This window comes from Cetorhinus maximus, chromosome 28 (assembly GCF_964194155.1).
Source record: "Cetorhinus maximus chromosome 28, sCetMax3.hap1.1, whole genome shotgun sequence".
In the NCBI taxonomy this organism is placed as follows: domain Eukaryota; kingdom Metazoa; phylum Chordata; class Chondrichthyes; order Lamniformes; family Cetorhinidae; genus Cetorhinus; species Cetorhinus maximus.
In genome coordinates, this window is record NC_135906.1 from 13,912,326 (window position 1) to 13,935,700 (window position 23,375).

The 23,375-nt window shown below is 45.8% G+C and overlaps 1 protein-coding gene across 1 annotated transcript in view; it reads left to right on the forward strand.

Annotated features, from left to right (window-relative positions):
- The window catches only part of LOC144668763 (uncharacterized), a 121,031-nt gene that overhangs the window by 45,222 nt on the left and 52,434 nt on the right, over positions 1 to 23,375 (forward strand). Inside the window, exons 14-20 of the mRNA XM_078531094.1 lie at positions 770 to 1,005; positions 3,642 to 3,708; positions 5,011 to 5,102; positions 7,329 to 7,497; positions 9,061 to 9,192; positions 14,122 to 14,206; positions 21,359 to 21,451. Of these exons, the coding sequence (XP_078387220.1) occupies positions 770 to 1,005; positions 3,642 to 3,708; positions 5,011 to 5,102; positions 7,329 to 7,497; positions 9,061 to 9,192; positions 14,122 to 14,206; positions 21,359 to 21,451 (874 nt within the window). The remainder of the gene's footprint in view (positions 1 to 769; positions 1,006 to 3,641; positions 3,709 to 5,010; positions 5,103 to 7,328; positions 7,498 to 9,060; positions 9,193 to 14,121; positions 14,207 to 21,358; positions 21,452 to 23,375) is intronic.

Sequence of the window (23,375 nt, forward strand, 5' to 3'; positions counted from 1 at the left end):
GAGAAACAGGGGAAATGGAATGGAGTCCCTACAGGAAGCAGGGTGTGAGGAAGTGGAGTTGAGGAGCTGTGGGATTGGTGTGCTTGTAATGAATATTGGTAGACAGTCTATCCCCAGAAATAGAGACAGAGAAGTCAAGGAAAGGAAGGGGTGTTTTGGAGATGGACCTGCTTTGATATTTTCCGGTGAGAATTTCACCTCCTGACTCCCCAAAGCTCTTCTCCGCCTCCAAGGTACATGCCTGGATGTGTGCAGGGCAAAGCAGTCTGCTTGGCTGGCATCCCATCCACCACCTTAAACATTAACTCCCTCCATTACCAGCTCAACATGGTTGCTGTGTGTACCATTTACATAATTCAGTGCAGTAACTTGCCAAGGCTTCTTCAGCAGCATATAGCGAATCCACCAAACAAGGGGACAAGGGCAGAAGGCATGGAAACACCACGACTTCCAAGTTCCCCTCCAAGTCACACACACCATCCTGACTTGAGATATATTGGCCATTCCTTTATTCTTTCTGTGTTAGAATCCTAAACTTCCCATCTAACAGCACTGTGAGTGTACCTACACCACATGGGCTGCAGTGGTTCAAGATGGCAGCTCACTGCCACCTTCTCAAGGGCAACTAGAGACGGACAATAAATGTCAGCCTTCCCAGTGACACCCACATCCCCAGAATAAATACACAAACACAAAAAAAACGAAGGTAAGAGACAGTGAGGGTTGGTGTTTAGCGAGGATGAGATTGAACCTGCGTTCTTTATTTCAGGTTGTGTGTGGGACCATTGCCGGTTTTTTGCACTACCTCTTTCTAGCAGCCTTTGCTTGGATGTGCGTGGAAGGAATTCATCTTCACCTCATGGTCAGGAACCTCCAGAAAATAAGCAACTCCTGTGCCCGCAAAGTGTTGCGATGGTTCATGTACCCGTTTGGATATGGAATGCCAGCGGTGATAGTGATCATTTCTGCAGCAACATATTCCACTGGTTATGGAACACACCGTTTGTAAGTAACATCTGAACTCACAAGACTGGCAGGCAGCAAGAGAGTAGCTGGTCCCAATAAGCCTGCCCCACACACTATGGTGGCCGGAGCATTGTCATTAAACCACCTCCTTCAGGGCAATTAGGGATGAGCAATAAATGCTGGCCTTGTTCACATCCAAAGAATGAGTATTGAATAAAAAACTAGACCATCTAAATCCTCCCAGTACTATCTTCCCCAAAACCTCCCCCATACCTCCAACCACCAGCACACCACCGTTATGTCATCTCCTGACAGAGACATAAAAGATGGAGAAAACCCCAGGGATATCTTAAGTCTGTGCTCTCTGTTTATTGACCCTACCGCCACTGAAAATAGTTTCTCTTTGATTGCTCTATCTAAGCTCTCTTTGAATGTGAACATCTGCATTAAACCTTCTCTTATCCTTGTCTGCTCTGACAGCGATCCCAGCTTCTCCAGTCTAACCACGTGATTGTAAGCCCTCACTAGAATCATTCCGGTAAATCTCTCCTGCACCCTCTCCAAAGTCTTCACTTCCTTCGTAAAGTGTGTAGCTCAGGAACAGTCACAATGGGCTGGATTCTCACAGAGCCGGGGAGCGGAGAAAATGGCAGCCAGGACCCGATCCCAGCGTTCCCAAACCCCATTCCTGGTGTTCCTGATTTGCGGTAGGGCCTTTTAAGGGAGCTGATTCAGGTCATGAGTCGGCATCCTGCATTCCCAAACATACGGAGATAGGCGTGTCCCAGCCCTCTGAAATTTTCATGGAATCGGGCTAAGGTTTTGAAAGAGTTGTGTATCTTGGCACTTCAGAGGTGTCATGAACCATTGTCCGCCTGAGGGGACCTTTTGAAAGGTAAGTTCAAAAGGTCCCCCTGATGCCCCCCCTAAACCAAGGATGCACTCCACCCACCCCCTCTGGCCCTTCCTGCCCCCATGCCAAGGTATGCCACCCACCCTTTAACATGCCCCATGGCAAGCTATGGCACATCCATGACCATTCACCCCCTAGACATTCTACAGAACTAATGAGTCCTTTAGTGACAACGGGGTATGGAAAAAAGCTTTAAGAAAAACATTCATTCATTGGTAACTTTCCACTTCCTTTTAAAAGAAACTCCTTTTTACTACAGGTAAATAAAGTGTCAATCATCCAGATCCTTTAAAGTACCAATAGCAGAAACTGCAGGTACTTGAATCAACTTTATCTTGTCTAAATAAACACTGTGCAATTGACAGAAGAGATCAGCGAGTCAGAGCTGTCAAACAAGCAATGTTTTCTCTGAGGTTCAGCTGTTTCAACTGCTTCATTGTGCATTATTTGCTGAGAGCCCAGACTGTTGAAAGTGCTTGCAGTTTCAGCTATTGATACTTTAAAGGGTCTGGATGATTGACACTTTTATTGGCCTCTGGTCAAAAGGAGGCTTTTTTTTAAAGAAAGTAGGAATTTATTGATGAATGGCTTTTTTTTAAGCTTTTTTTATGCACCCTATTTTCACTATAAGGTTTATTAGTGTCTAATAGGTAAATGGGCATGGAAGTGCCACAGCTTGGCATGGGTGACATGAGGGGCCATGGATGTCGGCGGGGGGGTGGGGGGGTGGGAAAGGCATGGGGATGCATGAGGAGCCGTAGTGGGTGGATATGTGGCATACTTTGTCATGGGGGTCATGAGGCGGCTTGTATGGGGCATGGGGAGTGTGTGGGGGGGGTGGTGAGGGGGTGTGAGGGTCGAGGGCTAGAGGGCCTTACTTATTTCATTATAACTTGGACAAAGACCCACACCACCGAGGCTGTCCTTTGAAACAGTCCCCCTCCGCCCCCGGCAACCCCTGTGGCTGCCTCCAAACCTTTTCCCGGGTCAGCAGAGGCCCAGCTGTGTCCCATCCTTCCTGGCAACTTCTCTCAAGGTAGGCGGGCCCAGCCAGGGAATTCCCCAGCTCCTGCTACCCCACCACCTCGAAGGTGAAAATCCGGCCCCATATTTCATCTTGCACTCTTGTTGATTAAACATTTAATGAAGAGCATCATCGACTGAATCACACGGCTGACTTTCAGTACCACACGTAGTTGTAAAGTACTTTCAAATGCCATCAGCCAAGGCCAGCAGTGTCCCTCCAATGCATTATCTCATATAACACCCAAACTCCACTGAAAAGTATCACACCAATTGCAGTATAACTCCAGTCCATTGCAAAGCTGAGTTTATAAGGTGTCCAGGTGGTTCATCCAACCTTTGGGCTCTTTATTATGGTTCTTTTTGGTCATTTCCATATCGGCTCAATCTTGCAGCATTTAAAGTTAAGCAGCTATGAGTTGGTTACTGTGCTTGGGGACCTGTCGCACTCATGCGCTGTGCTCCTCTGCGCAGTCAGTCATAAATAGAACCGAGGTCATCGTATAAGAGTGCCAAACATTATATAATAGAACCTTCAGATCACCGAGTATGATTTACGTTCTACTGGTCTCTTTCATGTAGCCAAGGCTGCAATCTATCAGAGAATAACGCGAACCTTCAAGGGGTGTTCAAAGGGTTCTGAGGGAACTTTCTGTGATGGTGAGGAAGGGGTGGGGCAGTGAGATGGAGAGGATCCCACTGATGTCCCTGACTGTTTCAACTTTCTATTCTGTTTCAGCTGCTGGCTGACAGTTGAGGATGGATTTATCTGGAGTTTCATTGGCCCACTCTGCACAATAGTTCTGGTAACTATATCATCTTTTAGGCGTTTGAGAAGAGGAGGTTCAAGGAACGCCCACTTTGTGCTTATCCCTTTAGCTAAAATTATAACAACGTTGAGGTCGTTTTGTGGTGCAGGGGGTAGCGTCCCTGCCCCTCAGCCAAAAGCTCTGGGTCGGAGTTCCGCTGGCCAGGGAAGGTCCCTCCATAACGTGGTCAAAAGGGCTGATTATCGATCTGCAAACCCTTCCCACACATGCCAATGGCGGGTGGTAACAGTGGAAGTGATCCTTGGTCAGTTCGAGCGGCTGAATGGCTTACTTCTGTTCCTTTATTGCTAGGCTATGGAAGTACCTTAAAGGAAAGGCAGTGGAGCTTCAGAGGTTCAGGCCTCTCCCGTAGTGAGGGGAGGCCAAGGCTTAATTACTCAGCCATTTCACTGACAAGCTGTCAGCCAGAAGCCAGAGTCCCCGTGTGTTCTGAAGTAAACTGTACACTGAAGCACGTGCCTGTCAGGGCACAGCATTATTTTCTACTGAAGTTTACCCAGAAATTAAAACCTTGTTCTTTCACACCTCAGCAACAACGATTTGGATTTATATGGCGCCTTTCGCGTCATAAAACATCCCAAAACGCTTGATGTAAATATGTTTCAGACAAAATCTGGCACCAAGCCACATAAGGAGATATGAGGGGAAATGAGCCAAAGGGTGAAGGGATGTCTTAAAGGAAGGGAGAGAGGTTGAGGAGGGAACTCTGGATCTTCGAGCCCAGGCAACTGAAGACACAGCCGTCAATGGTGGAGAGATTAAAACTGGGGATGCTCAACAGGCCCGAATTGGAGGAGTGCAGATGTCTCGGTGGGGCGGGGTGCTGGAGGGGATTACAGAAATAGATAGGATGAGGCCATGGAGATGTTTGAACATTTTAAGTTTGAGGCGTTTTCGGACTGCAAGCCAATGTAGAAAGATGAGCATAGGGAGTGGTGGGTGAACTGGACTTGACCTGAGTTAGGATATCAGCAGCAGAGTTTTGGATGAGCTCGAGTTTATGGTGAAAATGGGAGGTCGGCCAATAGCCACAATTCGAATAGTTAATTACAAAATCAGGAGCCACGAGTATAAAATACTAATCAATAAATCCATTAGGAGATTGAGGAGAAACTATTTTACCCAAACATTGGTAAGAATGTGGAACTCATTGATACAAAGAGTAGCAAAGGCTGGATAGATTCTATCTCAAAACAACCCAGAACGCCGCCGGTTGGTGTTATAACAAGCTGTCTTCACTGCTTTAAATGATTTTGTTCCCTCTTACTTTCCCCACAGTTTAATACAGCCCTCTTCGCTGTGACGCTCTGGATACTGAAGGCACAGCTCACGCACCTGAATGCAGAAGTCACAAAAATTAAGGACATGAGGCAAGTGAACCTTGGGTTCTGAACTAAAGCGTTACCGGGGTTGGGGGCGGTTGAAGGGAAAGAACTTTCTTTCAGATGTACCCAGAATTTTTGCTGCTTTCTTTCTTCTCTCTCCCTCCCACCGCCCCCCCCACCACTTCTCCTAGGTGTGTCCATACCCAAGTGGTAACAAGCTATTCAATTGTCACAGGCTTCATCCCCAAACCTGCCTCTGTGTTGAGTTAACATTCATACACACAAACCTTCCCCATGTTACGCTCTGGTTGTGCAGAGTCTTGGTCAGACTCCCTATGGACTGCTGCATCAGTTCTGGGCACTACAGTCAGGAAGGATATATCAGCCTTCAAGGGGGTGTGATGCAGGCTCATGAGGATGACAGCAGAGCTAAGGGGTTAAGTGATGAGGATAAGTTGTATAGACCAGCCTTGCATTCCCTTGAATTCAGTGTCATGTCCAATTGTTCTGCATTTGATTCTGAGAGTCTGGTAACTGATCCATGCTTGCTGTGCTTGATTGGTTAAGCCTGGGTGTGGGCTCAGAGCAAAGTAAACCGACACCACGGAAGCTACTAGTAGCTTCTGGAAGGATGGCATGGGCACTTTAAAGCATTGTATAAAACTCGAAATAAAGTTCCTGCACATTTAGAAAATAGTGTCATCTCTGCATTGCTCTGTGGAAAATCAAATATATAAATGTGCAACATTCAGTAGATTAGAGAGTAATCTGATCAAGGTGTTTAAAATGTTAAAATGATTTGATAGGTTAATTACAAGGGCACTATTCCCACTGGTGGAGGAATTGGGAACAAGGGGCCTTAATCTTAACATTAGAACGAAGCCATTCAAGAGGGAAATAAGGAGATAGAAATAAGGAAGCAATTCCTCACACAAATGGAAGGTGGAATTTGAAATTCTCTGCCCACAAAGGCTTTGGATGCTGAGGGTCAGTTGGAACTTTCTATCTGGGAAACTGGGATCGAAGATGTTCTACTGGGTAAGGGTATCAAAGAATATGAAGCCAAGGCGGGAAAATGGAGTTGAGGTACAGATCAGTCATGAATGGCGGAATAAACTCAAGGGGCTGAATGGCCTAATTTTGTTCCTAGGAATCAAACAGAGGGACCCCCAGAATGGATTCCTCTTGTACATAAAAGACTAAAAATTACTTCTGAAAATATTAGTAAAAAACACCCAATTTTTATGAGCATCACTTTCCTAACCAATGGAATTAAACAGGATTAAGACCGGTATTAAAGCAGAATGCAAATTGTCACTTGAACAATATCACAGACAGATTATGCGTGCTTGTGGTGACTCCACTAGAACCTATTTTAAGGTGGTGTGAGAGGACAGTAGTTACACTGCTCTCTGCTTATTGCTCCAGTCAGTGAGATGCAGGGTTCCGCTCACTGACCTCCAATTATCGGTGACACTTTCACAACAGTGGAAGTTATCTTTGCCGGCCTTGACACATTTGTACTTCCCCAAGTAATAACTTCAGTCAATGAGGTGTGAAATGCTTTGAGGTGCGATAAGAGACATCACAAACACAGAACTGCCCTACAACATTAAGCTCAAAGTTCAAGATTTGCATTTCTATACCACCTTTCACAACCTCAGGATGTTGCAAAAGTGCCTAACAGCCAACAAGGTACTATTGCGTTGTCAGTGTTGCAGTGTAGGAAATGTGGCAGCCATTTTGTGCACAGCAAGGTCCCACAAACAAAGAGGTGATCATGAACAGATAATCTGATTCAGTGCTTTTGGTTGAGGGATAAATATTGGGGAAACCTCCCCTGCCCTTCTTTGAAATATTGTCTGCAGGATCTTCTCCATCTGCCCAACAGGGCAGAACTCATCTGAAAGACAGCGCCGCTGACAGTGCAGCGCTCCCTCGGTGCTGTTGCCATGGTAGCCTAGATTTTGTGATTAAGCCTCTGGAATGGGACTTGAGCCCAAAGCAGTCTAACTCAAGGATGAGCATACCACCCATTGAGCCACAGTTGATACTGATCTGCCCTGGACAAGATGTGAAGTTAGCAGGCCTCGGAGGGAACATAAAGGCTAAGGTCGTTCTTCACTTTCCGACAATGACGGAACATTGAGGAGCAATTTAAATTGAGATACTTATTTGTACTTTCAACTAACAGTGCTAAGTTAACCAGCAACAGCGGTGCGTTATAACTCACTGCTCCTCCTGTCTTACCGAATTCGCTGCTCTTTACAGAATGCTAACGTTTAAAGCCTTCGCACAAGTGTTTGTCCTGGGCTGCCCCTGGATTTTCAGCCTGTTCCAGTTTCAGGGTTCAGAGAATATGATGTCCTATTTATTCACCATCGTCAACAGTTTTCAGGGAATTTTTATCTTCATCATCCTCTGCTTGTTAAACCAGCAGGTAAGATGTGCTCTCTGCTTTCTCTATTCTTGAAGTGCCCGCGATAAGTTAATTTTACCTCCACCCTGAAGTGAGTATGAGGTCCAAAGCAACCCCTACCCCCCACCCCCACCACCTCCCCTTCCCCCACTCCCCGACCCCACCACCTCCCCTTCCCCTACTCCCCGACCCCACCACTCTCAGGGACACAGTGTAAACCCAGGCAGAGAACATTAGCTGGCCACTGAGCCATTGGCACCATGGAAACTCACAGCTTCCATGTTATAGTTTTCTCAAACATGATAAGGACTCGGATGAGGGTGGTGGGGCGCAATTTTAACCTCAACTATTGAGAAACTGAGAGGATTGGGTGTGCAGCGTTCAATGGTTCAATTGTTCTGTGTTTGATTGTATGTGTCCGTTAACTGGTCTGTGCTTGATTAGCTAAGCCTGGTGTGATGACTCAGAGAAAAGTAAACAAACTGGAAATAAATTTCTTGCACGTTGTATAACCTGGAATGTATTATCTCTGCATTGCTCGGAGGTATATACAAAACACACTGGTGAACACAACATGGTACAAAACTCATTTCTCACCCCATCCAATTTTAACCTGCATTGAAGTCGGTATCAGAGCTGAATCTTTCACCTCCTCTCTTATCCTCCCAACCTCTATCCCTCCCTCTCTCTCTCACCTCCTCCTCTCCTCCCCCTCCTCCTTCGTGCTACCACCTGCCAACCTCTACCCCTCCCTCCCCCTCTCCATTCCTCTCTCCTCCTCCTCTCCTCCCCCTCTCCTCCTCTCCCTTCTCTTCCCCTCCTCCTCCTTTCCATCCGCACTCCTACCCTCCTACCCTCTCCCCTTCCCTCCCTACTCCCCTCTCCTCCACCTTTCCCCACCTCTCCTCCTTTCCTCCTCCCCTCCTCTTTACTTCTCCTATCCTCTTCCTGCCTCTGCTCCCCCCCCACTTCTCCCATTCCCTCCCTTTACCTCTCTTCACCCTCCCCTTCCTCCTTTTGCCCCTGTCTTCCTCTCCGATCTTCTCTCCTTCCTTCCCCCCCTCCTCTTCCCTTCCCTCTCCTCTACGTCCTCTCCTCTCTAACTGCTTCCCTCTCACTGTCCCTCATATTTCCCTCTCTCCTCCCTATCCTTTACTCGCCCCATGCCCTGGCCCCTCACTACAGGAGGACCCTGTGCTCTTGAACTGGTCGACACTTTTCATAACCTGTACAAACTTTCTTTAATGACATGCATGCAGTAAGAGCAAACTATGCAGGAAGACTTGCTGCATGGAAAATGAATTAGCTCCTTCTCCTCAAAACCTTCTGTTACCGAGGAACAAAACAAGGAGGCAGAACAACACTGAATCCCAACCCATCAACATCCCTTGGGCGGGCAGGCTGTAAATGGAGAGGCAGGAAGCAATGAATCTGCCAAAGGCCACTAGTGTAGTGTCTGATATGAACTGTTAAAAGTACAGGGGTGTGACTTCTCCGAAAAGGGGCCCCTTCAGCGTAAGACGTGCACTTTCTGTTTGAATCACATCAGTTAAAATCTGCTCTCCGTGTGATCTGTGCCTAAAGGTGAGAGATGGATACCGGGCCTGTTTCAATAGGCTGTGCATGATCAGGAAGAAAGCTGGCTTCACCAGTTCTGAGACCGCCAGTGTGCCGATGACCAGTGCAACAGTCAGCAGGCCTTTGGTCCAGTGTGATGTAAGTGCTATGTTATCAGTCATGCTGAGTTGTCGCGTCAGCTCATGACACACCGTCATTCCAAAGAAAATAGTCACTGACCCTGGACTCAGTGCTCAATATCACACTATGTTTTGCATTTCCTCACTAACCAATCGGAAGAGCTTCTAGCCCGTTAGTTAGCCAATGACTCGCGACATTTGCTGTAAAGGATGCGACTTAACACCTTGTGCAGTGGCTTTTTATAGGAGATTGTCACACTTCCTTGATCTCCCATGGAAATCTGAGAATTAGAGAACACTGAAATGGTTGAGTAACACTCTTTGTTAAAGCAAGTCAATGAGACACATTAACAATGCTAAAAACCCAGCACCCTTGAGATGGAGACTGTGCCGGATTTTACATTTTCCCGGATTTTGAATTACCCGCCGGTAGACTGGAGGACTAGACAGATGTTTTCTGTCGTCGCATGATGCAGGACTGAGACCTAATCTGGAACTCATAAAGCAGCATTGCCAGGGGCTCATCCCTCACCTCACCCTCACTACGCCAATCCCTTCACTGGGATTTAGTGAAAATAAATACAGGTAGGTCCCTTTTGGTTGAAAGGAGTTAATGGACCCAACTCCACTTACAGAATATGTAACACAGCTCTGTCACTCTGACTATAATGTGGGATCCCCCCAGGTCTGCAGACCCCTACAGAGAGAATCCTTGACTCTACCCCGCCAGTGGAACAGGCAGTCATGGGGAGGATCGGTGGGGGAAGCAGACCTTAAAGCGCTGCAATGGAATCAGGTCCTATATGTTCACCATTCTGGCTAATCCCGTCCTCCGGGGTCAGCCTGCGAATGGCCTCTTTATTCCTACACTTACTGGGTTCTGGGAGTGACACCCAGATCTCCCAAGAGAAGAATGTCCAGTTTTTGGACAATTCCGGTTTCCAGGCAGCCTGATTTTGGATAACCTACCTGTGATAAAACACAATCGCTTGAAAGCAATAAAAATAGATTTACATCATGTACAGGGGACTCCTCAGAAAACACATCATCATTACTGCTTACATTGGCTTCAGTAAGTCTAGATAAGTTCCCAATGTGTGCTCGTGTCTGTACCTTGTACGTGTATAAATACATAATGCCATTAAGCCAATGTTTCTTCAATGAGTCCGTGCAATGATGTCTGCACTTGCTAATGAGAAACCGAGTATATCAGTTATGATGAAGGCAAAATACTGCGGATGCTGGAAATCTGAAACAAAAACAAAAAATGCTGGAAAAACTCAGCAGCACTACTCTTCTGTCTGAGGAAGAGTCACACGGACTCTAAATGTTAACTCTGTCTTTCTCGCCACAGATGCTGTCAGACCTGCTGAGTTTTTCCAACATTTTTTGTTTTTAACATCAGTTATGGCCTTTCTGCTAAACTCTTCCTCCCACCTACGTAAAATGAGTCTACTCTTAGCAGATTGTCCCCCTACAGTCAGCTGACTGATTTACTCTGTCTTCTCACGGTTGGTTAATGAGGTCATGACTCCACAGTTTGCAGGCCGAACTGCATAGATGTTACAGAATGAGTATTAATATTTTAAAAGCTCACCATGGCTATTCTACCTTGTACGTTGATCTTTGCACTTCATATGTTTCTGTTTATCTCAACAGGAGACGGTTTAAGTAATTTGGCATCCATTTATGTTCCCGCATTTCACCAGAAGCTTCCATAGCCATTATCACAGCTGCAAAGTGGTTGAAGAAGGGGAAACATTTGCATTAGCAACAATGGACAGGCGGTGATGTGGCATGACCTACAAGGGTTAGAAAGGTCCTGGCCATTTCAGTGGCAATCCTGGAGGATTAGAGGGACACTCGGGCCAATATTTGGTGGACACCTTAGGGAAAAACATAGATTTGCTTCATGTTCATTGGCAGAAACTAGACAGGTCACGCAGACCAGGAGACCGCCCGCTTTGCATCACCCACCGCACTTTCAGACTGGGTAGGCTGTCGATAAGTTGACCCCCTTTGGGCATTCAGTTGAGTCCTGTCTCCCGTATATGAACCAGTAGAAAGAAGACCTCAAGATAAAAGCAAAATACTGCCGATGCTGGAAATCTGAAACAAAAACAGAAAATGCTGGAAAAACTCAGCAGGTCTGACAGCATCGATGGAGAGAGGAAAACAAAGTTAACGTTTCGAGGGTGTATGATCCTTCTTCAGAGCATCAGACCCTTCTTCAGACCCTTCTCCAGGGTCATGGGGACTCAAAACGTTAACTTTGTTTTTCCCCCTCCACAGATGCTGTCAGACCTGCTGAGTTTTTCCAGCATTTTCTGTTATTGTTTGAGAAAAAAGACCTTGTCCAATTATGGAGCAAGTCCTGCATACCAGTTTTACTGAAGGCACCATGTTATCTCATTTATGCTCGTTGGCACTGCCACCTGCCCTTGAAGTTATACTTGCATTGCCGTCTGGCCGATGTGCCAATCACTAGTTTAGGATTGCAGAGTAATGTTCCCTCCAAGTGACACGGGCACACCACCACACAGCAATCCGAAATGTGCCACACAACGAGCAACTTTCTCCTGGAAGATGGACGCACGCACAGCCGAGCGTCCATCTTAAAGGGGCTGCACCGTGCGCCAAGTTGGCCAGGAAATTTGGGGAAACTTTGGTGCAGAGAGCAGTTATAGAACCTCAGCTGAGGTGAGCTAACTCAGAGTGGAACAGGGATTGAACGTAGGACATTCCTGACTTCTGTAGCTCAGGTCTGCCCTGAGCATGATGGAGCAATGCTGTATCGTGCTATGATTCTACGATGAAAGTGTAAAATAGTTCAAATCTGGCTAAAGCCTGTAAACTATCAACAGTCAACAATGCATACGTGGTCATCCATTCAAATCTCATGTCTGAGACTTGAGCACAAAACCCAGGCTGACACTTGGGTGTGGCGCTAAGGGACTGCTGCACTGTCAGAGGAACCGCGTTTCATGGGATGTTACACTGAGGCCTGGTCTGCTTGTTACAGCAGCCATAAAAGATTTAATGGGACGCTTTGAAGAAGAGCAAGGGAGATCTCTCAGTTTCCTGGTCAACTCTAAACCCTCGGCCAACATCACCAAAAGCAGTTTGAGTGGTCATATGTTATAATTGGGAGCTCACTGTGTTTAAATTGCCTGCTGCACTTGTCTACATAACACCATTGCTGCACTTCAGATGTGACTCAGTGGTTGTAAAGTTCCTTGGGAGCTCCTAAGGAACAAGGCAAGGTACTAGATGTTTCATATACATCGTTATTCCAGTTTTGGGATTCCCTCCCTAAACCTTCCTGCCGTGCCTACTCTCTCTCTGCCCCTTTAAGACCATCATTGAAAACGACCTCATCGATCAAGCTTTTAGTTACCTGGTGCTCAGTGAGTAGCACTCTTGCTTCTGGGTCAGAAAGTTGCGGGTTGAAGTCCCACTTCAGGGATTGAGCACAAAGTGAAAATCTGGACACACTTTCCGACCTTGCAGTGCTGCACTATCCGAGAATATAGAATGGTTACAGCGCAGGAGGCCGCCATTTGGCCCATCAGGTATGTGCTGGCTCTTGGCAAAAGCAACTCATCAAGTCCCACTCCCTCACCTTTTCCCTGTAGCTCTAAAAATACTTTCTCTTCAGATAATTATCCAATTCCATTTTGAAGGCCTCGATTGAATCTGTCTCCACCACACTCTCAGGCAGTGCATTCCAGATCCTAACCACGCGCTGTTCCTCCTGGCAGCATTGCTTTTTTTTTGCCAATCCTTCCAAACCCACCACCACTACCACCTAGAAGGACAAGGGCAGCAGACACATGGAAACACCACCACCTGGAAGTTCCCCTCCAAGCCACTCACCATCCTGACTTGGAAATATATCGTCATTCCTTCACTGTCACTGGGTCAAAATTCTCCCTCCCTAACAGCACTGTGGGTGTACCCACATCACAGGGACTGCAGCGGTTCAAGAAGGCAGCTCACCACCACCTTCTCAGTGGCAATTAGGGATGGGCAATAAATGCTGGCCCAGCCAGTGACACCCACATCCCATGAATGGATGAAAAAATATCATCTTAACTCAGTGCCCTCTGGTTCTCAACCCTTCCACCAGTGGAAACATATTTTTACCTTATCTACTCTGTCCAGGCCAGGCGCTGCCTTTCAGATATGATATTAAACCACCTGCCCTCTCAGATAGATGTAAAGGTTCCCCGGCATTATTTTGAAGAAAGACAGTGGAGATCTCCTTGGCTTTCTGGCCAATATTTATTCCACAATCAACATCAGTAAAAGAAAACAGATGACCTGGTCATTATCACATTGCTGTTTCTGGGAGCTTGCTGTGCGCTATTTGGCTCCTGTGTTTGCTGCTTTACAACAGTGGCTTCACTTCAACAGTACTTCATTGGTTGTGAAGGATGATCCTGTGGTCATGAAAGCCGCTATATAAATGCAAGTTCTTTCTTTCACTATGATTGTTAAACCTTGGCCCATTATGCCCGAATTCTAATTAAACTGCTGACATTGATTCATAAGATACGTGGTTTACTTATGGAAAGCATAGTCTACCGGTGATTGTTTGTAAAAAGCCCACAGTGTAAGAAAATTTATTTCATACAGCTAATCTAAACCTTCGGCATGTGATGTACGCTTATTGTAGAGAACGAGCTCCGAGGTGTATATTTTTTTACCAAAGTTTCACTCATGTTATTGTTACCAAATTTTTCTTCACTGCAAGCAATCGTTTTGAACTGTTCATTATCCTTGTAAATAAAAATATAACAGTTCCTGAAAAGACTGGCTTCTATTAATGTTGTACAGCTTTAAGAATCACCCCACCCTGGGTCATTATTCAGAGTTCCTGGTATCGAGCCAGGCTATCCACAAGTGGAGAATTTGCTTGCAGGCGCTGGTATTAAGTCCAAAGTGACACTGTCTGAAGCAACTGGGATCAAGCCTGCGGGCGACTACGCCTGAGAAAAGTATGGACCGGAGACGGTGTGATCTGGAATTGAGTGAGTATTGCTTGTGTGCGTCAAGTCAAAATGTGGGAGAACAGAAAATAAATAAAAAAGAATTATAGATGCTTTCTGCAATTAAATACTATCTCCTCCCTCTCATCTATACAAACGAGCTGTCTATCCATTAACCAACATCACTAAAACACATTATTATCATATTATTGTGAATGGGAGCTTACTGTGTGCAATTTGGCAATCTCATTTCTTGAATTACATCAATGACTACAGTGCTTGTAAAGTGCTTTGGAAAGTACAAAAGGCACTCTGCGAATGAAAGACTTTATCTTATTTATTTATTATTTAACTAGCTATTTCATATATCATCTATCTATCTTTCTGTCTATCTTTCTTTCTATTATGTCAGCCATGGTTCAGCTGGTATCGCCGTTTCCCAGTGACCCAAAAGACTGTGGGTTTGAGTTTCGCTCCAGAGAGCACAAAACCTGAGATGACGCTGCAGTGCATTCCAGACAGCACTGTCAGCCAGAGGCATTAAACGGAGGTCCCTGTCCTCCCTTGCAGGCAGGCATAACAAGATCCCATGGCACCATTGCGAAGAAGATCAGGGGAAACATCCCTCATGTCTGGGGCCAATATTCAGCCCTCACTCAGCGTCACTAAACTAATTATCTGGCCATTATCACATTGCTGTTTGTAGGAGCTTGCTGAGGGAAAATTGGGCTGCCATGTTTCGAATATTACAATCGGTGACTACACTTCCAACGTCATTGCATGTGAGAACATGAGAAATAGGAGAAAGAGCAGGCCATTTGGCCTTTCGAGCCTGTTCAACCATTTAGTAAGATCATGGCTGATCCACCTCAACCCAACTACCTGCACCATCCTCATACACCTTAAAAAAATCTACCTCAAAAATCTGTCTCAAATATATTCAATGACTGAGCAGCCACAACATTCTGGGGTAGAGAATTCCAAAGATTTCCGTGATGTCCTGAAGTCATCAAAGGCACTTTTTTTATTTATTCATGGGATGATGCTTTTATTCATTTTATTTATTCATGGAGAGGCCAATGTCTATTGCCCAGCCCTAATTGCCCTTGGGAAGGTGGTGCTGAGCTGCCTTCTTGAACCACTGCAGTCCATGTGGTGTAGGTACACCCACAGTGCTGTTAGGGAGGGAGTTCCAAGATTTTGACCCAGTGACAGTGAAGGGACGGTGATATATTTCCAAGTCAGGATGGTGTGTGGCTTGGAGGGGAACTTCCAGGTGAAGGTGTTCCCCAAGTGTCCACTGCCCTTGTCCTTCTAGACGGTAGCAGTCGTAGGTTTGGAAGATGCTTTCTAAGGAGACTTGGTGTGTTCCTGCAGTGCATCTTGAAGATGGTACACACTGCTGCCATTGTGTGTCGGTGGTGGAGGTGATGAATATTTGTGAATAGGGTGCCAATCAAGCGGGCTGCTTGTCCTGGATGGTGTCAAGCTTCTTGAGTGTTGTGGGAGCTGCACTCATCCAGGTAAGTGGGGAGTGTTCCATCATACTCCTGACTTGTGCCTTGTTGATGGTGGACAGGCTTTGGGGAGTGAGGAGGTGAGTTACTCATTGCAGGATTCCTAGCCTCTGACCTGCTCTTGTAACCACAGCATTTATCTGGCTAGTCCAGTTCAGGTTCTGGTCATGGTAACCCCCAGGATGGTGATAGTGGGGGATTAGGCAATGGTAAAACCATTGAATGTCAAGGGCGATGGTTGGTTCTCTCTTGTTGGAGATGGTCATTGCCTGACACTTGTGTGGCGTGAATGTTACTTGCCACTTGTCAGCCCAAGCCTGGATATTGTCCAGGTCTTGCTGCATTTGGACATGGACTGCTTCAGTATCTGAGGAGTTGTGAATGGTGCTGAACATTGTGCAATCATCAGCGAACATCCCCACTTCTGACCTTACGATGGAAGGAAGGTCATTGATGAAGCAGCTGAAGATGATTGGGCCTAGGACACTACTCCTTCAGTGATGTCCTGGAACTGAGATGATTGACCTCCAACAACCACAACCATCTTCCTTTGTGCTAGTTATGACTCCAACCTGTGGAGAGTTTTCCCCCTGATTCCCGTTGACCCCAGTTTTGTCAGGGCTCCTTGATGCCACACTCGGTCAAATGCTGCCTTGATGTGAATATATAAATGCTATTGCTATATGAATGCAATTCTTTGTTTGCCTGTCAACTGGCAGAAGACATGGACTTTTTCCAGTTTAATTAATTCCTTTGGGTAAGACATGGATTGTTCCCACTACTGCTGTTGAATTTTGCATTCTCCAACTGTTCCACTTAATCAGAGCTCACCTTTATTGCTGCTTATAAGTTCAAATAATGACAAAGTAGTCGTGGAATGGGAAGAGGATAACTGGTTTCAAACTGTTGGGAATATTAAAGGGTTGGTTTTAGGGTGATGATTGTGCCACTTGACTACTCGCAGGTTTAAGCCTAGATCTGAGCTGAATAATTTGCCTAGGAGCGGAGAATCAGCCCCAGATTCTACCCCCGCAAGTGACTACCTCATGATCCTACCAGAAAGTGCTGGGGAGCGGTGGATGGTGACTGTAGTCAGAATCGGGGTCAGCCACGATTCCACCTGAAGTTTAATATCCTGCCGATGCTAATCCGCCTAGGTGCAGGTATGAAGGTTGGTCACAGGGGAACGGTATATCAGAGGGTGGCATGATGTGTTGTTAAAAGCCAGATGCCTGCAGAGGCCTGTTCCTGTCTGTTCAGACGTAAAGCATGAAAATTTGAGAACAATGGCTCCCTTCACCGATCTCTCTGGGATGGGTCTATTAGGACACACTGCAGGAGGGCACCAGAGTCATAGAGTTATAGAGTTATACAGCACAGAAATAGGCCCTTCAGCCCATCGTGTCCGTGCCGGCCATCAAGCAGCTATCTATTCTAATCCCATTTTCCAGCACTTGGCCCGTAACCCTGTGTGCTATGGTGTTTCAAGTGCTCATCTAAATACTTGTTAAGTGTTGTGAGGATTCCTACCTCTACTACCCCCTCAGGCAGTGTGTTCCAGATTCCAACCACCCTCTGGGAGAAAAAAATTGTTCCTCAAATCCCCTCTAAACCTCCTGCCCCTTACCTTAAATCTATGCCCCCTGGTTACCTCCACTAAAGGCAAAAGTTTCTTCCTATCAACCCTATCTATGAATCTCGTAATTTTGTATACCTCTAACAGAAACAGGTCCCCCCTCAGCCTTCTCTGCTCTAAGGAAAACTAAGTCTCTCTTCATAGCTGAAACGCTCCAGCCCAGGCAACATCCTGGTGAATCTCCTCTGCACCCTCTCCAGTGCAATCACATCCTTCCAACAGTGTGGCAACCAGAACTGCACACAGTACTCCAGCTGTGGCCTAATAGGTGTAGGAATAACTTCAGCAAAACATTGGAGCAACATCTCTCCCAGATAAATCTGCCTAATTCAAAACTTAATGAGCGGGATCACTGACTTGAGTTCTCACCTTTGCTTTGTTTCCCATCAGAAAATCAACACAGCTATAACTGGGGGAAAAACACAGATCCCGTTTTAAAATCTAGACGTTTTGGGCCTGGATTTTTCTGGGGCAAGTGTGCGTGTGTCAGGGCGGGTGAGAGGGAAACCCCGCTCTCAGCCTGAGGCAGGAGTCTAAAGGATAATGTCATTGGGCTGAGGTCTTGGAATTTAAAGTAGGCCTCCCCCTGCCTGCCTGTATCTAAGGGGAGCCTCGGCCTACCTCAAAGTCGACAAAGATGAAATTACTCACAACCCCAGCCTAATTTAAACCCCCACCTCCTCTCTTACATCATTCTCACTGGGCCGGGTTTGGACAGGGTGGGTGGGGGGTGGTGGGTGTGGGTGGGTCGGTGGCAGAGGTGTTAAGATTGAGCCCAGTTTAGAAATTTCCCGGCAGCCCACACAAAAATGGATAGGCCTCACTCTACACCCGAACAGGATGTGGAATAGAGTGTTCAATCTAAGATGGGGTCTTCATGAATGAATCAAAGCTTCGGTGCGTATTCATACTTTAATGAAGCAACGATTCAGCGTCTTAAAAAAATTCATGTTGGACATGGGAAATTGAGCAACATACTGAAAACTGAATTCAAGTCGGGGAAAACCATCTGTTTATGGAGTAAGTTGTTACGATCCGGAAAGTGGTCTCTGAACGGGCAGTGGATCCACTACCGCTGCTCTTGGCTGAGATCAGTGAACTCAACGTCAACTCGAATTCCAACCCTGGGCCTCAGTTGATGGATCCACCTCCTGGGGTAGCTGCTGGGAGGATGTTTCCCCCTGGCTGGGAAGTTTAGAACCGGAGAGACACAGTCCCAGGATAAAGGCTCAGCCATTTAGAATATAAGGAGAAACGTCTTCACTCAGAGGACTGTGAATCTTTAGAATTCTCTAGCCCAGAGAGCTGTGGGTGCTCAGTCATTGAGTATACTCAAGCCTGACACTGATGGATATTTGGATACTAAGGGATATGGGGATAGTGCAGGAAGATGTACTTAAGGTTGAAGATCAGTCATGATTTAATTGAATGGGGGAGCAGGCCCGGGGGACAAAATGGCCCACTCCTGCTCCTATTTTTTATGTTCTAATGACTTTTTCCTTTAAGTGAAGGGAAGAAGTGAAATTTCTCAGGACCGGCTAGCTGGGCCTTCAACCTATGTCCGGGTTTTGCTGTCTAAATACAGAAGGGCCACAGTCATATCAATAAACAAAACATTCCAAAAGTTTACAGGGAAAATACTTAAGGTGGGAACTTCCTGTTTCCGCTCATTGTTGTAGATGGTCTTTTGAAATGTGTTTTCTTAAACAGACTCCAAACCTGTGTAAAGGCATTTCGGCCCCTCCCAAACCACGACGGCCAGCTATTGTGTGGGAGAATGTTCCTTCGTGTTTCTCTCCAGTCAGATGCGTCTCCGTTACACAACTTGGTTTAAAAATAGATTGCCCTCCACGTACTGAATGGCTAAGGGGCCTCCTCAACAGAAAGACACGCTGGAGGCTCATTTTCAAATGGGTAAAGAATAAAGGTTATGCAAAGCAAGGGCACCCCAACATTTAAGAACTTCTTACCCTTTCCTGTTGAGGCAGTCCAGATCTGCTCTTCAAAAGGTGCTTTGGGAGCCCTGTGGCTTTGATAAGCTGGTCTTTAGACACAAGCTCTTAAGCTTCAAGGAGAGAACCAAAACTGAGCATGATTCCCATTTCTGGGCACTGCTCAGTGACTTCTCTGCCGAATCACAAACAGCATGCAGGTACAGCAAATGATTAGGAAGGCAAATGGGATGTTGCCTTATTATTAAAGTTGCACACAGTGTTGGTGAGACCACATCTGGAGTGCTGTGTGCAGTTTTGATCTCCCTCTTTGAAAGAAGATATAATTACGTTGGAAGCAGCTCAGAGAAGGTTGCCTCGGCTGATTCCTGGGTAAAGGGTTGTCTTATGAGGAAAGGTCGAACAGGTTGGGCCTGTATCCGTTTAAAGTTCAGAAGAATGAAAGGTGACCTTACTGAAACGTGTAAGATTCTGAGGGGACTTGATAGGGTGGATGCTGAGAAGATGCTCCCCACTATGGGAGAGACTAGAACTAGGGGGCACAGTTAATATGTAAGGGGTCTCCAATTTAAGGAGGAGATGAGGAGTTTTTTTTCTCTCTCAAGAGGGTTGTTAGTCTGTGGAATTCTCTTCCCCAGAGAGCAGTGGAAGATGGGTCATTGAATATTTTTAAGGATGAGTTGGATAAATTCTTGTTTGACAAGAGAGTCAAGGATTATGGGGGTAGATGGAATGATAGATTTTTATTTGGCAAAGTTATTAAGCCAAGACAGGTAATGGAAAAAGAAAGAGAAATTGACCTTAAATAGTGTTCTTCACAACCACCGCACGTCTCATACAAACATACTAACTAGTAGCAGGAGTAGGCCATTTGGCCCCTTGAGCCTGCTCTGTCATTCAATAAGATCATGGCTGATCTGTCTGTGACCTCAAAGCCCCTTTCCTGCCCACCCTCAATAACCTTTGATTCCCTTGTTAGTCAATGATCTATCTAACCGAGCCTTGAAAATACTCAATGGCCCTGCCTCCACCACTCTCTGGAGAAGAGAGTTCCACAGACTCTCAGCCCTCCCCGAGTGCTGCAATGGTAGCTCTGGTCAATGGTAACTCCCAGGATGTTGATGGTGAGGAAATCAGCAATGGAATTCCTTTGGATGCCAAGGGGATACGGTTAGGTTCTTTCTTGTTAGATGATAAGATTCTTGCTAGGATTGATATTGAGCCATATAGAGATATAGAAATATCCCAACTTCAATTCATTCTATTGTGTGTAACCACTGTCAGAGCATCAGTCCAAGTGCTACAATCGCCCTCAGGGGAAAAACAAGTCAGACTTCCTGCTTGGCATTGCCATCTGGTGATTGTTTTTAGAAATGTGGAGGGTATGGGGATCAACTGTGATGCATCTGTAGTCAAATAGCCAACTATAATTCCACATCAAAGCTCACAAAGTAAGAATAGTCTTGATGTATCAGAGTCTGCCCATTCCCATGGAGCTGAACCACAGTGCCCATAGGACAGAAGAGGAGAAAACCAAAAGTGAAATTAAACAGACCATCCAGTTGCTGCAGAGAATGAACGACAACAATAACTTGCATTTACAAAGCGCTTTCTGCATAGTTAAACCCCCCAAGGTGCTTCAAAATTTGAAGCAAGTCACCTGAGATGTTAAGAACAGATGACAAATCGCTTGGGGAAACAGGTAGACTTTAAAGAACATTATAAAAGCAGGGAGGGACTGGGTGGGAGACAGAGAGAGAGAGAGAGAGAGCAAGAGACATCTATGAAGGTAATTCCAGAGCCTACAGCTTAGACAGCTGAAGGCACAGCCTCCAATAGTGGGCTGAAGAGAGGGAGAGATGGTTAGAGGGCCAGAATTGGGGGAGCGTAGAGATCTCGGAGTATTGTGGGGCATGAGAAGGTAGCAGCAATAGCAAGGGGGCGAGGCCAGGGAAGGATGTGGAAATAAGGGTGAGAATTTTAAAATCGAGATGTTGGTGGAGCAGAAGGCAATGTAAGTCAACGAGCACAGGTCAAGAATAAAATTCTTCTTCAAAATCTGCAATGATTCTCTTTCTGTTTTTGACAGTGGTTTGCCTTGGTTATCTTGCGGTCCTGTCTGTAGTTACAACTCAACCCTGTGTACATGAAGATACCCTAATGAGAAACCAGGACTGCATTGGTAAGTTCCACTCTAGGGCTTCCCTCTCTTATTGAAATAAAAACAGAAAATGCTGAAAATACTCAGCAGGTCTGGAAGCTTACTCTATGAAGAGAGAAACAGGGCTAATGTTTTGAGTCCAAAATGACTCTTCTTCTGAACTCTTACTGAGCTTGAATTAAATACTCAATACATTCACTGCATACCTTACACAGATTCACAGTTGTTTAAAAATAGTGCACAGAGGTAGCATGATTGCATTCAGTGTCCTTTCATGTGCTTGCCCACTTAGAAAATAGTTCCCACTCTTGGATATTTGAAAACCTGGGTGAAGAGTCAAAGATTGTGGGTTAAATTATGAGGACATGTTGCATTGACTAGTCTTATATTCCCTTCAGTGTAACAGATTAAGGGGAGATCTAATTGAGGCTGTTGTATATTTTATAAATCTCAGATGAATGTAGCAATGACACTAGTTTCTAAGTGTGCAACAAGTATGTAAAATATGTAAAGTATTAAAATATCTCTGCAATCTCAAAATATCCGCACTCATGCTTATCCCAGCTCTAGCTTTGAAGAGCTTCTGTGATGTCTGTTCTCTTTGCTCTGAGTCCACACCCAGGCCTAACCAATCAAGCACAGTGAACATGGATAAGTTACTAGACTCATATAATCATACACAGAACAATTGAACAATTGAATACTACAGAGGCATTTAAGACAATTAAAGCATTTGATAAGGTAGACAAAGAGAGGCTATTTCCTCTGGCGGGAGAGTCCTGAACAAGAGAATGAAACTTCAAATTAGAGCTAGGCTGTTCAGGGGTAACATCAGGAGGCACTTTTTCACACAAAGGGTGGTGGAGATCTGGAACTCCGAAAGCTGTTGAGGCTGGGGCTCATTTAAACATTTCAAAATTGTCAATGATAGTTTTTTGTTAGTTAAGGATATCAAGAGTTACTTACAGAAGCAAGCCAGGTAGATGGGGTTAAGATACAGATCAGCCATGATCTCACTGAATGGTTGAACAGGCTCAAAGGGCTGAAAACAGCTGTGTCTATGACTGATGTGAGGAAAGTTGAAATAATTTGTTTCCTTTACATGTGAAAACTTTTGAAACAGCTATCCCCTTCCTCCGCCTAAAGGGTAATGCAAGTGAAGGCAAATGAAGAGCTAGAAGAGAAGTAGGTTCAAGGTGGCAATGGTAATAGTCCCGATGTCTCTAACTGGAGGTAAAGGAGGCCACTCTCCCTCCAATGATGCTCCTACTTTTGTGGGCCTCATTTTCTGCCAAAGCCTAAAAAAAACTACAGTTCCTGCCTTCTTCAAGGCCAATCTGCTTCTTTAAGGCCCCTCACTGCAAATCGTGTTTCTGGGGATGACGTTCCCAACTGCACTTGTAGGGGGCGGTGTTGTGTGTCAGCTTCACCTCTGACTTCTGAGCAGTCCGAATCGCTCCCACTCCCTGGGTTCTAGACCTTGGACTTATTTGGGGGTTGTGACAAAGTACAGCAGACAACTGGTTTTGGTGCAAGAAAAACTGGGTTTACTGAAGTCACAAATTACACTGAGATTATGCAAAAAGTACACTTAGTTAAGAATGGGGAACACACGGCATAACAAGGGAAAATCACGCTACTAATCCCCTTACCCTTGTTCCACCCCCAAAACCTAACTAAATTGAACTAGGAGAGGTCAGGGACATGCTCACCAACCAGGGTTCCTTGACAGTTCGAAATCCAGCCAGGTAAGCCGGTTGCAGTTTTGGGGTACGCTCTTTGTGTCCTCTGGGGTCTGCCGTCCCCACGTGGTCATGGTCTGTGGAATCTGCGAAGGTTCTTCAGTTGGGTGGAGGACGCGGTTGTGGGTGGTCGATCTTCGTGGAGGGCTGAGGTTGCGGCCTTGTTGTCTTCGGTTGAGCCTGCCACCCCGTGCCCCTCGCCG